This window comes from Oenanthe melanoleuca, chromosome Z, assembly GCF_029582105.1.
Source record: "Oenanthe melanoleuca isolate GR-GAL-2019-014 chromosome Z, OMel1.0, whole genome shotgun sequence".
NCBI lineage: Eukaryota > Metazoa > Chordata > Aves > Passeriformes > Muscicapidae > Oenanthe > Oenanthe melanoleuca.
In genome coordinates this window covers 20,659,731-20,674,845 of record NC_079362.1, presented here as the reverse complement: position 1 = coordinate 20,674,845, position 15,115 = coordinate 20,659,731, and the positions used below count along the sequence as shown (strand labels likewise).

At 42.9% G+C, this 15,115-nt stretch overlaps 1 protein-coding gene across 3 annotated transcripts in view; it reads right to left on the bottom strand.

The window, feature by feature from the left end:
* The window catches only part of HSD17B4 (hydroxysteroid 17-beta dehydrogenase 4), a 62,125-nt gene extending 50,427 nt beyond the window's left edge, over window positions 1-11,698 (bottom strand). Inside the window, exons 1-8 of one of the 3 annotated variants that reach the window (XM_056514070.1) lie at window positions 10,442-11,252; window positions 8,918-9,030; window positions 8,601-8,654; window positions 4,400-4,507; window positions 3,811-3,870; window positions 2,772-2,793; window positions 2,625-2,671; window positions 1,767-1,851 (exon numbers count right to left, since the gene is read on the bottom strand). In XM_056514070.1, the coding sequence (XP_056370045.1) occupies window positions 1,767-1,851; window positions 2,625-2,671; window positions 2,772-2,793; window positions 3,811-3,870; window positions 4,400-4,507; window positions 8,601-8,654; window positions 8,918-8,945 (404 nt within the window). In that variant the 5' untranslated portion in view covers window positions 8,946-9,030; window positions 10,442-11,252. Of the gene's footprint in view, window positions 1-1,766; window positions 1,852-2,624; window positions 2,672-2,771; window positions 2,794-3,810; window positions 3,871-4,399; window positions 4,508-8,600; window positions 8,655-8,917; window positions 9,031-10,441; window positions 11,253-11,530 lie in introns of those variants that run through there. The other 2 variants (XM_056514069.1, XM_056514071.1) reach the window with 2 other exon arrangements.
* Between the last annotated feature and the right edge of the window lie 3,417 nt (window positions 11,699-15,115).

Sequence of the window (15,115 nt, the reverse complement as noted above, 5' to 3'; positions counted from 1 at the left end):
GGGAGCTTTGGCCAGTTCATCACTGAGATTTTCTTCTGCTGCTCTGGGAGAGGAGTCCTTCCCCTGTGAGACCATCAGGTCCCTCCCAAGGGGCACAGTTCTCCATGACCTTCTCTGGCACGGGTTCACTCTCAAGAGCAGCAGTCCTGCCAAAACTGCTGCAATGTGAGTCCCTTCCACATGCACACAGCCCTCCCAAAACTGCTGTGACATGGCTCTCTGCCACAGGGTGCAGTGCTCCAAGGACAGGCTGCCCAGCCTGGAAGCAGAGACCCCCCACAGGATCACAGCCTCTCCCAGGCATCCACGCACTCTGGCGTGGGAACCTCCCCCACGGGCTGGGGTGGATCTCTGTATCCCTGTGGGTCGCATGGGCTAAGGGGCACAGCTCTTTCACCATGGTCTCACCACAGACCGCAGAGGGATCTTAGCTCTGGTGCCTGGAGTACCTCTTTCCCCTCCTTCTTCACTGACCCTGGTGTCTCCATGTTGTTTTACTCCTCTTCTCAAGATAGAAAAAAATTTGTGTCCTTCTGTTTTGATTTTCTTCTTAAATCTATTATCACAGAAGCATTGCATCAGCTCTAACTGGCTCAGCCTTGGCCAGCACCATGTCCATCTTCAGAGCCATCAGGGACTGGCTCTGCTGGACACAGTGGAAGCTTCTAGCAGCTTCTCACAGAAGCCACCTCTGTGATACCAAAAACCAGGCCATGCAAAACCAATACAAAGCCTTACCAGACACTATTCAAATCTATTTGTAAACATACTGCATAGCTGGGATCAACATATACTTCACTTTTTTATCTACCTTACTGCCAATAATGTAGTGTTTTTAATCTAAGTGAAGAGATGTGTTGCAAGTACTGGTTCAATATGATGAAGACAAGCTACAAACTCTATGTAAAGTAGGGATTTTGAGATGGCACATGTCTATCCATAAACTGCAGAAGCAGTCACTATCACTCCTGTCTGAGCAAATACAGAAAAGGAGACAAGGGAAGCATTATCCTAAATAGATGCAACTCTAGGATTATGCTGTTTTTGAAGAAATAATTTAATTTTAAACTCCCAAATTTAAGACTTTTGCTATCCCCACAGTTCACTTCCCTAGATGAGAATGAATGTTATTTAGGTCACAGAATGAGGAAACAGCTCACACAGATTTCAACATGTGGGTACAGTTAAGATTTATCTAGTCAGTGCTTTGATACGGTTTATGAAAAAAATCACAAAAATTAAAAAAAAGGTCTGATTTCACTGCACAATTTTTGAGTTACCTGTAATATATACCAAAACAGACTAAGAACAAGTACATTTGTCCAAAAGGTTAAAACTGACAGAAAAAAACTCATGACAACCAAACACCAAACAAAAAAACTCATGATCTACAAGCAGAATTGCATGTACCAGTCATTTGAATAAGAAGGAGCAGAACAAGAGTCTTTCAAACTTGCAGTAACATACCAGTAACAAACATTTCTAACCAGTCCTCATTAATAGAAATGGTCTTTTTGCATTCTAACAACTTCTGTTTGGGAAAGACATAAAAACACATTTAAATTTATTGCAAGAAAAATATGTAAAGACAAATTTGACTGAGGAAATGAAGAGGAGGGATCAGAACTGCAAAGGCATTTGAGCTGGTTTTGTTTCACCCTTGAGAAACTGAAAGAAAAGAATGCAAGACGCCTCCTTCACTGTTTGGCCACGCATCAGTCTGTTATACACTACCGAAAAATACAAAACAGAAGACACATTTTTACCTGCCAAACTTCTGATTTTTCATATGGTTCCATGCAGCTCGGGTGACCAGGAATGATCCCCTCAAATGAATTCTGTGAATTATATCTAGGAACAAATTGATATCAGTTTAGTAATTCCAGGATTTGTCTCCCAGCTTGAAATGCACCATGTTTCTTCTTCATGACAAAAATGCACTCCCTTCATACTGCCTTTATTTTGTTTGTTTGGTTGTTTTGCTTTTTTTTTGTTTTGTTTTGTTTTTTTGTCGTGACAGACCACTTTTCAGTACCTGCCTGAACATACACTGACCACAAAGGGGCTGCCCACATACACTGCCTCTTGGTTGAGGCTCTCCTGCACAGAATTCAAAAGCATTCAAAACTCCTGCACTTAAGGAGACTCAGACAAGAACTACAGATGACAACCTTTACAAAGATAGTGTTTCTTCACTGGCTTATCACCATCTACCATCTCACTCAAGGTTTTGCTTTTTATTCTGTCCCTTGGCACATCAGCTTGCTTTCCTCTCTAGTCAGTTCTGGGTCTTTTAAGCCTGTTTAGTATTCAGCCACTCAATACTGGCACTAGGAACGCTCTGCTCACAAAAGCTATTGCGTGCAATTCACACGGCTCTTATTGCATTTGGCAACCAGGAGTGGGAAGAAAAGCCCTTCTTCCCCTTTGGAACTACGTACACCTACCATGCATTGCAGCACAGACCTGCTTTGCACACTGAACACAAGCAGCTTGCCACTAAGCTTGAAGGGCAAAAGGTAAGCCTTCTGTACCTTCTTTTCTTTCTTGTTCCCGTGGGAGGAATGTATACATCACCTTTCACACAGAAAGTACATTTTGAAGTCATTTTAAAATCAACTCACCCCAATCCTCATCACTTATCCGAACAAAGGAACGGTCTCTCAGGATCCTAAAATGCAACATTAGGAAAACAAACACAAGATCAACATTTGTTTACACAAAATGGACAGCCCACACTCAAACAGGAGAAAATCCTCAGGTATACTCACCCAGCATTGTTTATAACAATATCTGAAATTAAAAGAGGAAACTAATTCAATGCACTGATAGAATACAAGCTTGTTTCTATTTTTCTCCCACTTCCAATATATACAGACAAAACCACTGGATATATACTTCATATTGCATATATTCTATAGCTTCTTGTCCTGATTAATGAATTCAACCCTTGGGCAATAACTACAACATAATACTTCAAGATAGGCAAGTCTCAACCCAATAGGGACCTCAATGGGACAAAGCCTGAAAGGGAGGGATAGTTGTGAAGTACTGGCTGCCTAGGAATCCAATACCTGCAGGATGCAGCCATCCTATACAGTTTCAAGGCCTGCTTTGAATTTCAGAATGCCTCAATAAGGCAGCTTGCGCCACCATCTTTGTTGCAGTAGCCCGAATGAAAACTAGAGAAACTACTGAGTTACAAAGCTGATAAAGGGTCATCATAATTTCTTTTGAGATATTTAATTAGACTCCTGTTGGTTTTGATTATGTGTACTTTTAGCCACTTAGCCCTGAGTTAAAGTCACCAAGTGGTTTTAAATAGTGGCAATCAAATGGTTAAAAAGAACTTTAATTGTTAGATAAAATACCTCAGGGTTTTCTTTTTTTCATTTCTGTTAATGCTTTTTGACCTCATGTAAGCAGAAGAGCTTCCAAAACATGAAATGTTGCTTTTAGCAACATTATTTATGTTAATTCTATGCAGCTGGTTATAACACCCCATAGATTCTCTGCTTTGTAACAGAAGTTGTTAATCATTATTGAAATTCTAAAAATCTGAAGGGCAGGAAAATAAGAATCATATACTCAGCTTTAAACTTCTGCAAAATCCACCAAAAATCCCAGAAAAGTTGACCACTCCGATTAAAAGCTGAAAGCCCCTCATTCAGATTTCACTGACAATGGGCATCAAGGGTTGGTGAGAACTACACTTCATCAAAATGTATTTCATACACACATTGTTGATCACACTGCTTATATTAGCTTTGCACTTGCAAATAAGTTTCAACATGAATTAAGCAACTGTACCTATCCTCCCAAAAGCCTCAAGGGCTGTCTTCACAAGCTTTTCACCATCTTCCACGGAATCTGTAAGCAGAAAGTAGAAATTTTCAAATCAAATTAACTGGATACACTGCAGTTCCAAGATATTAACAACTAATTCTACTAAAAGCCAATAAAAATAAATTGTGTACAGCCCCAGTGAAAATCAAATTCAAATCCAGCCATTATCTTCATGTGGCTTAAAGTAAATCCCACACAGAAGTCCAAATGGCACAACATTTGCCATTCCAAGAAAAACATGAAGCAAAGCAAGCAAGAACCATCCATTCCCATCTTGCCTCTGAAAACTGTGGATGGACAGCTGCTTAATACTTCAATGTTAAAAAATCAGATAAAAGAGAAGGGCATTAGTAGAGAAATCTTAATTAAAAGAGGCAGTTAATGCACTTGCTCTTAGCATCTTCTCCCCACTCCACATGATATTACACCTGTTTAATGTATATGTTATTGGTAAACTGGCAGTAGTCTTTCACTAAGCAGCATCAGCTTTTCATTTAACATATCCACTATTCCTACCGATAAAGCATTACATTCAACTGGAAAAATAACATACCATAATTGGGTACTGCCTTCCCTCCTTTTGCTCTGATTTCATCGACAACTTTGTCAGCAGCTGAGGAGCTTTTGCCATATCCCTTAAAATCACCTCCAAGATCATTCACTGTGCATGACAAAGAAATGAAATTTTTGTTGTTAACACTCACTCTTCATGGTCTGTCCTTACCTCATTATCACACTGGAGGCTATAAGGAGTGTTAATAAAGACTGCTGCACCTGGATCTTACTGAAAACCACTGATGACAAGAGAAAATACTAGGACATATGATTACTTTTTTTAAGTAGTACAACATATATTATCCCTTTTTCTTCCTAAATAACATGGAAAACAGAACCTTTTTCCACACTCTACCATGTATTCAACTTGCTTGCCCTGCCCATGCTACCTCTGTAATTGTGTTGCAGTTCAGAGATTAAGATCTAAATTACACTCCAATCACAGGCAATTTATTCCAGTCTCTAACCATTGCATGAATGGTAAGCAAGACTGGCAAGACTTTGCTCCTGCTTAATAGAGTAGCTAAATGTCACCAGCCAACACCACCAGAGAAGAGATCAGCGGTTGGAACAAAGTGAGAAGTGCCTGATCTGGAGCTTCAGATCCTGCTGCTGTGGGATAAAAGGCCCACCTGACACACAGAGCCATTCCATGCTGCTCTCTGCACTGGGGCACTTGCCACTAATGGCAGCTGGAATGTACGGTTGCCACGCTCTGCTGCACTCCTGTATTTGCACATCCCACTGCTTCACAGGATTACCAGGGGAACAAAAACACTCCCAAAAAACACCCATACAAACATTCTATTTGGACAAAGAACTTCAAAAATTGTAAGAAGTTGTCTAAATGCATTCAAAATGGAATTGTAGGAAAGCTAGAATTGACTGAATTTACATCCAACACTGGTATTCTGCTAAACAGTCTTTTGCTATGGTGAATCCCAGCTTTCTGCCTTCTAACCTCAAGAAGCCAAACACAGTGAAATCCACAAAACTTGCACGATATTCTTGCTGGTCTTGATGAAAAACAACCATGTCAGGTCTGCTGTATCATCTCAAAATGAAATAGACCCATTTTGCGGTTTTGTTTTTTTTAACTCCCTATGTAAAAAAGGAACACGGGTTGCAGGACACACGCAAAAATCACTCTGGATTATCCAGATCAAGAAGTCTCATCTGGAATTCTGTATTCAAGCTTTGTCTGCAGCACTTCAAGAGAAACCATAGCAGAAAATTTTTGAGTAATTAAAAATGCCAAAGTCCAGAAGAAGTGAGTATCAAAAGGCGAAGGATATGACATGTCAAAAAACACAGAAAAAACAACCACCCATCAGCAATCCAAACCCAAAAAATGTCCAGTCTGAAGCAGGAAGTACAAGTACCTTAACAGACTGATGCAAAAAATGAAGTAGATAAAGATCAATATCTGATAACCCAAACATGCAGCCAACACCACTCAAGTGAGGCATTAAGGAAAATTTCTAAGTGTAGTGATGTGTTAGGATAGGCAACACAGGCAGACTGCTCAGTCTGCAACATCCATGATACTAAAGGAAAGCAAGTCAGGAATAACATCTGGGAAAGAAGAGTGAACAATTTGGGTGGTAAACATATACAAACCGTTCAGCCTTGTTAAGACCTTACAATTGTCTACCACAGACAAGTTTATATATGCTAATCGTGCACTTCAATAGCAATTTGCTGACAAAACCTTAATTAAATATTTTGTAAAAATTTTAGAGGATGTAAAGCACCTTAAGCTGAGCACAGGCACTAATGGAGTTGAAACAAAAATGAGTATGCAGGAAAGAGTTGAGCTATTCTAGGCTTTGAAAACAGCAACTCTATGAATGTGATAGAGCAATGAAAAGAAACCCTAACAAAAAAATTGACAAATAACATTATTTTAAGCCCAAGCTTTACATCATGCAATTCTCAGTTGAAAACATGCTGTTGAAAAGAGCCAAAGACTGTAGCAGCTTTGGCAGAGAATAGTTATAGTCTGAACCTTGGGAAGAATTCCTCTAAAGCTGTGAGTGTGTCATTAGCAGAGTAGCAGAAGCAAATCGGAAGGATGAATAGTTGGTGCAGAGCACCTGACATCTACAGTACAAGTTTTTTAAACAATAAGCCAGCTGATTTTTTGCAGTATTCTGGTGCCACAGACCAAACACAGATGAACAAGGTAGGTATGCTGATAGATTGCATCTTCTGGTTTGCATTTTAAAGGATTCATGCAATTCAATACCATTTCACTATGCAAACAAAAATACAAATAGGATACATACCAGGAGAGATGCTTCAAAAGCATGACTCTAAACTAAACTAAAACAGCAACACAAAAACCCTCAGACAGACCACAAGAAACAGTAGATCTGGACATAACACGGGATGCAAGACAAAAGCAAATCATCCCTCCTTCCTGCTTTCAACTTTTTCTGGTAAGAGGCATGAAAGAGATAAAGAATGACAAAAAACAGTAGTAGCAGGCAGCCTTTGGGTGATGAGAACAGGGAATTTTCCACCTTGGTTGCTCTTGTCAATCTAACCACACTAACAGCAACTCACTCAACAGAGACACAGAACTGGACAAAGGGCTCATGTTGGGGCTTACTGTTATTCTTCCAACTACTCAAAATATTCCTCCAGAGTATTTGATCACCGTTCCTACAACATGCCTTCATTTCCATAACTTATAAAAGGGAGCTTGTTTTAAAGGTAGACATGAGCTTCATATCTGCTTGAGTTTTAAAAAACTAAATCTTTATACAAGTAACTTCTTAATTCTTTGAAGTCAGAATTATAGGAGAACAAGAGAAACAAATACAAGCATGAAGAAATAATACTGCAAGAGAAGTGTGGTGAAGTTTCCAAAAGGAAACAAGAGATTGCCCTTACAGTCAATTCTTAACATATTGTTTAGTTTTTAGACAATAAAGCCAAGAGACAAAGGAGCATTAACGGTAGTCATGCAACAGAATATATCTTCTTCCATATCATTCTGAAAAAGTCAGACCACCACCATCTACAGAGAGTCAGTACAAAATATATGGCTGCTTTAGTGACATAATTTTTGCTAAAAAAGAACTCAACATGAATTATTCATGTCCATAGTAAATACAGCAAGTATCGAAGATGGCAATCAATAGGAAAAAAATGAAGAAAAGACAACTTAATTTTTTGGAAGTTGTCTGCACACATACTCATTTTTAATCATGAAGTAAAACCAAACAATTTTTATGAAATTTTGTAAACTGAGATTGGGATTGCCACTAGAAAACTACAAAAAAAAACCAGTGAGCAAGTTCTTGTCTGTAATCTCTTTAAACATTCAATCTTAACTCATCAACAACACCTGTACAAATTCATTCACAGGCAGCAAAATCCTAAAATCATAGAATTGTTAAGACTGGAAATATCGTGTAAGGGCAAGTCCAACCATTAATCTAACACTGCTAAGTCCCTAAGTGCCATATCCACACATCCTCTAAATACCTCCAGTGGTGGTAACTCAGCCATATCCCTGGCCTGTTCCAGTGCCTGACAACGCTTTTAGTGAATAGTTTTCTTAAGAGCCAGTCTAAAAATGCCAATGCCAGCTGCCAGTGAGTACCTCAAATACAACTTAACCTTCAGGATTGCCTTGTGATACAGCATTTTTACAACTAAATATGGCCTGCTAAGGTTTAACCAAGGAACTACAAAACCACCAGAAATCCTTTACTGACAGCTATTTGGCACTGACACCGAGACCAGACAGCCCTTCTGTCCCATGAGCCACAGAAAGAAACAATGCAATTGAGTTACATTTCAGTAACATCTTTCTTGGGAAAAGGCACTGTGAGACAACATAGTCACATATTCAAATGGTCATACTGGAACCTTCTGGGAAGTATTTACCTAAGACAACACACTTTCTGGCCACAGATTGCAGTAAGGACTTGTATGCATTGATGAAAGCAATCTATAAATTATCTGAATCAAACTGGCCTTCCAGCAAAAGTGAGCCCTTGGACAAACTTGGGCAACTTGTTTCATAAGAAAATTAAGCTTAGAGGCAAAATTAAACAGCAAAAGATAAGATAGAAAACCATTAAATAACAAAGGTTACTGACAAAAAGGGCATGGACTGTTGAATGCAAGCTATGTGAAAAGGCAAAGGTTACTGTCTACATCAAGTTAGTTAAGATAAAACTTACCAACTACTGAAGCTCCTCTTTCAGCAAAAGCCAGAGCATATGCTCTGCCCAAACCTAGTTTAAAAAAAAAGAAAAGGTAAAAACAAGAGTGAATTTGTTTCCTGGATCACAATTCAGACAAAAGCTACACAAAAATTAATTGCATCATGAAAAATACACCAAGTCAACACAAACACTTCACAGGTTCAAAGTAAAACATTATTTCCCCCAGCAGCTCAAAATCTTTTATAAGAACAAAATATAAAAGTAAACAAACAGGTAAATAGTAAACAAAACTTCCAATAAAGAGAAAAAAACCCCAAACAAACCATGCTTACTCTTTGTTATTGGATTCAACAGAATCATCTGGTAAAGCTGTGTGCTGCTGAGTTTGTGCTTGTGATAGAAAAATACACTTGAAAGGAAGAACCTTTAATGTCCTACTGTAACACTGAAGAAGGAGGGGATGTTTCAAGTTAATTAATTACACTCTAAGTGAATAATATACTTTCCTAGTTAAAGTTAGGATTTGAAAAAGAAACTGAACAAAATTTAACTGAAGATATATTGACAAAACCATTTGGATACAAAGGAATACCTAATACTCAGTTACCCAAACAGATACATAGTTTGTCTATCCTAAGAGAAGACTGTCATTTCTGCTTCACATATAAAAGCAAGGATCTTGAACCTTCACTCTGGCTTAGATTCTAGTTGTGTTTGGCATTCATTTTTAAATGACTTACAGATATACTGTCTACTGTACCAGTCAAAAGCTGTTTGGATTAATGACACTAATCCTTTTTTTATTCGTTTCAAGAGAAGGAGACTCAAATGATCAAAAAATGATCAGAAGAAAAGAATTTCTCAGAATACTAACAGTATCTCTTTGCACCTCATCAGGACATTCAAAGCCAGGTCTCAAAAAAAAAAAAAAAAAGGGGGTAAAAAATAAGAACTGTATAGACTGTTTTAAAGCACACTAATCTCACAGCAACAAGTTGAAAATTCCCTTAAAACTCCCTCAGGCCTCTGCAACAGAGGGTATTACATGTGAGATGCATATACATCCACTGCTCATGTAACACAAGTCCAATAAAATCTTTGTTTTGTTTTGTTTTGAAAAGCCACTGAGAAGTGCACAGCTGAGAAGCACAGAAAACCCAGACCATGTTATATGTACTGGCCTTCTCAACTGCTAAGCAAGGATTGAACACTTGAGAACCAAAATTAGTAGTAAAAAAAAGACCAAGATAGGTTGCATAAAGTATGTCCAACACAATACTTCACAAAGAATCTGGTCAAAGTGAAAAGTACATACACACACTTTAGATATGTGTGTGTGTGAAAACAGGTATCACCTCAACAGAAATTAGCGATACAGACATCTGATTAAATTCCCAGCTCTGATCTGTTCATCAGCATCCAAAAAAATCAATGCTGAAAAAACAATGCTATTAGTAATTCAGTCTAGCTACATTAAATAAAAGCAAAATTAGAACTAATCTGTAGACAACAGGACCTCCCTCAATCTTGGCTTAAATTTAATCAACTCTTACTAAAAAGCTGTTGTGAAATAAAACACACAAGGGATTTTCTCTATTAACAAACCATTTTCAAGCAGTCTAACCCTGAGAGTACAAGGTTCACTGTACATACACTTATGATACGCAACTTTTACTCACTGCAACACTTTCTAGAAGCTTTGTTACTGCCACAGTGACCTTGTTTTGCTATTATGCAAGGTATTAACCTGTTCTTCAGTGAAACTTATATAGGGAAAAGGCCACAAATATAGATCTGATGAAAGCAGAAAAGCACCATTAAAAAAATCTGGTCTCAATTACTATCAGGTTGGTCACCTTAATGTGATGTACAAGGACAGTTCAGTGCTTTCCAAAACATCATCTTCACAAGACACCACTTAGTCTAGGGCCCCAAAATTACTCCTCTGGCTATGTGCAGCACCACAAAACGAGAGCAAAACTCCACTGTGGGGAGTATGGCTGAACAAGTTTCCTAAAAAGTCATCACAAACACAAACTTTGCCTCTCACTCATCCACACTGACAGCTCGTATTTTTGCTTAACCATCAGAGCAGTCAAAGCATGGATGCAGAGGAAGAAAAAAAATAATAAAACAGGGAAGAAACAAACAACAACAAAAAACCCCAACGAACCACCCCCACGCCATAACAACAAATACTAAAACATTTCCTGGCAAAACCAAGCATTCCGCTGCAGACCAGGTTCCCTGGAGAGATCAAGCCTGCAGACCACCAAGAGCGCAGGCCAGCCTTGCTGCTGACAGGGATCTCTCCTTGCGGCTGACAGGAATCTCTCCCTGCTGCTCACAGGGATCTCCCCGTGCTGCCGACAGGGATCTCTCCGTGCCGCTGCCCCCGGCCCCAGGCCGGCTCCCGGGAGCAGGGCGGGCAGGAAGGCAGCAGCAGGTGGGCGGCTGCTGTCTGCGGCTCTCGTGAAACCCCGGCCCGCAGCAGCGCCGTGCACACACACGGGTCACACGGCTCAGCGGGACAGAATCAGGATAGCAGGACAGCGCTTGGAGGAGGACACCCACTGCCGAGCGGGGTGCAGCGGCGCTGCTCCCCGCGTGTGTTTGAACAGCAGAAGTGCCCCACGTTCGGAGGGGTTACCAAGGCGGGCAGCGCTCGGGCCGGCCCCGGACGGCAGCAGCTCCCGAGGGCAGCCGGAGGCACGGCCCTGACCCCTGCACAGCCTTGGCACGGCCGCGGCCGGCACCGACGGCGCCTCCTCCTTCTCTCCTCTGCGGAAACAACCCGCTTGTCCCCTCCGACACCGGACCCGCCGCCACCACGGCACCTGCCAGGGCCGCGGGCAGCGGCGGCTGCGCGGAACCAGCACCGCCCGGGCTTCCCCCGAGCAGCTCCGCCGCCTCCCGCGGGCGCGGAAACCCCGGCCGGCGCTCACCTCCTCCGGCGCCGGTCACCAGCACCACCCGGCCGTCGAACCTCAGCCCCGCCGCCGCCATCGCTCCGCGCCAGCCGACCCCGCTGCGCCGTCGGTCCCGGCCCCACAGCCCAGCCCCGGCTCCGTCCCAGGCCCCGTCGCGCCGCCCACGGGAGGGACAGCAAGGGGCGGGGCTGCGCGCCCGCACTGCGCATGCGCCAGCAGCGCAGCCCGCTGGGAACTGTAGTCTGCGATGGGATGGGCAGAGGAAGGGGAAGGGAACGGGAGAGGGAGGGACGGGAAAGGAAGGGGTGGGGAACGAGGGCGTAGGAAGGAAGGGAGAAGAAGGGTTGTGGAAATGAAGGGAAAAGATATGAAATGAAGGGAAAAGATATAACGGGGTGGGATGAGGAGAGGAAAGGAGGGGAGTGGAAGAGACGGGGAAGGGAATAGGAGAGGATGGGCGGGGGGTTGTGATAGGGAACATGTGTGCTAATGTCTTTACAAACAGTTCGATCGGTGAAAGTATGGATGTCTTTGAAGTGGTCTTAATGTCGCTGTTGACCTCAAGCAGCAGGTTTGTCGCAGAGCTCAGGCTGCTTGGCTCCTGAAACAGACAAGGGTCTGCACAAGTTTGAGTTTCTGACCTTTGGCGTGAAATTCTGGGTTCAAGGGGGGATATATGGTAGGCAGTTTGGGAAGGCTGTCCCTTCCCCGTATCTCAGCCGATGGGGAAAGGGCGAGGGTAACATCCAACCAAGAGTTTAGGATTGAAGGAGGTTGCGTCCTCCAAAATCTCGAGACATAAAACACCGCGGGCATGTGCCCCAGTGAACTGTCACCTATTGGAATAAAGTTGCAGGACTCCTCTGTCTCCTTTATGGACACTGGCTTTTCATAGCTTGATTTTCCGTACAAAAGGAAGGGATGGGGAATGGAGGGGAGGGAAGGGAGAAGGAGAGGAGAGGTTAGGGTAGGGGGAGGGAAAGCGTATGATGGGATGAGGAGAGTAGGGGATGGGGAAGGGAAAGGAATGGGTGGGGAAGGGAAGGAGATGGGGAAGACAAGGGGAGAGGAAGGGATGAGAAGGGTAAGGAAGATATGCAGAGGGCAAGGAGAGCCTCGGGACGGAGGCGGTCGTGCCCAGGATCAGCCCTGCCCGGCCCTGCTTTCCCAGGCTGGCTGTGGCAGGTGGGAAGGAGCAGCCTGTCCTGTCCGTGTGTCCAACATGGCCATTGCTGGGCTGGATTGCAAGACCAGGCTGCCCTGATGTAAGACATCACTGCTCTGTTTAAAGCTGCAGTTTATAGGTGCAGTTTTTTCCTTCCTCTATGAACTGTACGTGCCAGCCCTGGGCACTCTCCGTGCTGAGCACTGGAAGTGCCATACCCTGCCCTTTCCTTGCCCCGCGGATTCTGGCCGCCCGTGTGCGGAGCGCGGGCACACGGGGGCTGCAGAGGCCTGGCGTGGCAGTGCCCAGCACGGCATTCCTGCCAGATCCACTCTGAGAGGAGCCCTACGTGGCAGTGAGTCTGAGAAAATACAAAATGCGTTTTACAGCAATTGTGGAAGAATTGTGGGGAAGCTGAGGGAGAGACAGCCCTGCAGACACCCGGGTGAAGGAGGAGTGAGGTCCAGCTGCAGGAGCAGATTCCCTGGAGCCCATAGGGAAGGCAGCCCATGGAGGTTCACACTGGAAAAGGTTTGCTGGCAGGGTTTGTAACCCCGTGGGCCACCAGAGCAGCCTATTCCCCAAGGAATTCACCCTGTGGGAGGGACCCATGCTGGAGCAGCCCATGAAGAGCTGCAGCCTGTGGGAGTGACCCCATGGTGAAGCAAAGGAACAGAGTGAGGCACAAAGGGCGGTGGAGTGCATTGTGTTTATTTGAACCAGCCAGTGGGTTAAGTATGAATATACACATTTAATCATTATATTATTGCAGGTGTTGTGTGAGACAGTGTTACTCAAAATGATTGTTCTGGCATTTCATAGGGCCAATGCTTAAATCTAGGAAATGCTCAGGGAACACAGGATTGTGTAAGGAATGCGCAGAATTACTTATTTGGGGAAATCATCCACATGTTCCCTCTGCACAGATGAACTTTAATTCATGATTAACCTTTCTTGTGAATTTTGGATTATTTCTGGAACTAACAGAGAGAAAAAATGGTTTTGTTGCCTGGTTATCTTCTTGGCTGTAAATGCTTTACTGTCTACATGAAAGAAAGGTGATAGTTTCCTGAGTGACAGCTATTTGGAGAGAATAGAATAAATAGAATATTTATTCTATTAAAAAATAGATAAATTATCATTTCTGATCTCCAGTCATCTGTGGCATTCACTTCCTTAGAAACAGTGGGAGCAGAGACGAATGGTCTATGATTTTGTAACACAGTTGGGCTTGCAGAGGCTTGAAAGCTCCAATTGCAACTTAACACTGCGGGCACTAGAGCGAGCTCGTGCTACGGTAAGACTGCCCAAAGTGCCCACATTCACAGTACCACCCACAGGGAAACTACTGGAAACCATAGGAAAACAAACATTTCTGAAGGCAGCCAAGGAAACGTGCGTCAGATAGTCTACAATCAATGGCAAGTTTTAAGTGTGGGAAACATTTCTGACTGTAAGCAGAAACAACCCATTGCACTGGAGGTGCGTTATTCTCTCACAGCACTAAATACCCTCACAGCTAATTAAACTTCCGAAGTTTGTCCATGCCATTTGAATGCAGCTCAGTAGAAGAGCGAACTGCCCAGCAGCGAGAGGCCCGGTGCAGCTGGGTGTGTTCTGCAGAGAGAACATCGCTGATTGTGGTTTGGCTGTGCCGTGCTTGGCAGCAGGAGGAGGCTCTTTCCTGGAGGGGAGGAGGGCAGAGCGGTGAGTCAGATTGCGATTGCTCTTCCTGAGGAAGTAACAGATTGAGCCCTTAACATCTGTGAGCTTTGGGCCAGCCTCAACACTCAGTATTTTGTTTATTGTTGCTACAGTGTGGGATTGGGCTCCCACCTGGGAAAAGAAAGGGAAGTCTTCAGGATGCTGTGAGAGCAACATCTAGTAAAGACTGGAAATGCCCACATGGACTGGGTGGTCATTCTTTCAGTACCAATTTTATTTGCATAATCCCCTATGTAACTGTACTAATCTAGAGCAGCTCAGATCTGTGGGCACTTCTATAAACAAGTCCTAAGAGAACCGGGTTCATTTTCAGCACTGGTTTTGTCCAGCACCAGATCTTACATGATCTTGAACAAGCCATTTCAGCTCTAGTCTTTCACATTCCATAGTCTTCCATCTCCTGTTTTTGTGTAGATGATGAGCTGCTCAATAACTGGACTTACTCTTGAATTTGCCTAAAAGCCAGTGGTTGCATGGCCCAGATAAAATCAATCCCTGAGGTACTTCTATAGCAGAATTTGTTGTTTAAATACCAAATAAACAGGCCTTATTGACAAGTCAGGAACTTTTACAGCTAGGTTATTTTTGTGCATAGACTGGGATTAGAATCAAGTGAGAGCTCACACTTCGAAACAATTAAGAGTTCCCTCAACAGAGTGCTGTTTTTTCCCTGTAAAACACAAAATAAAGTGCACTGGAGAGACAGTACA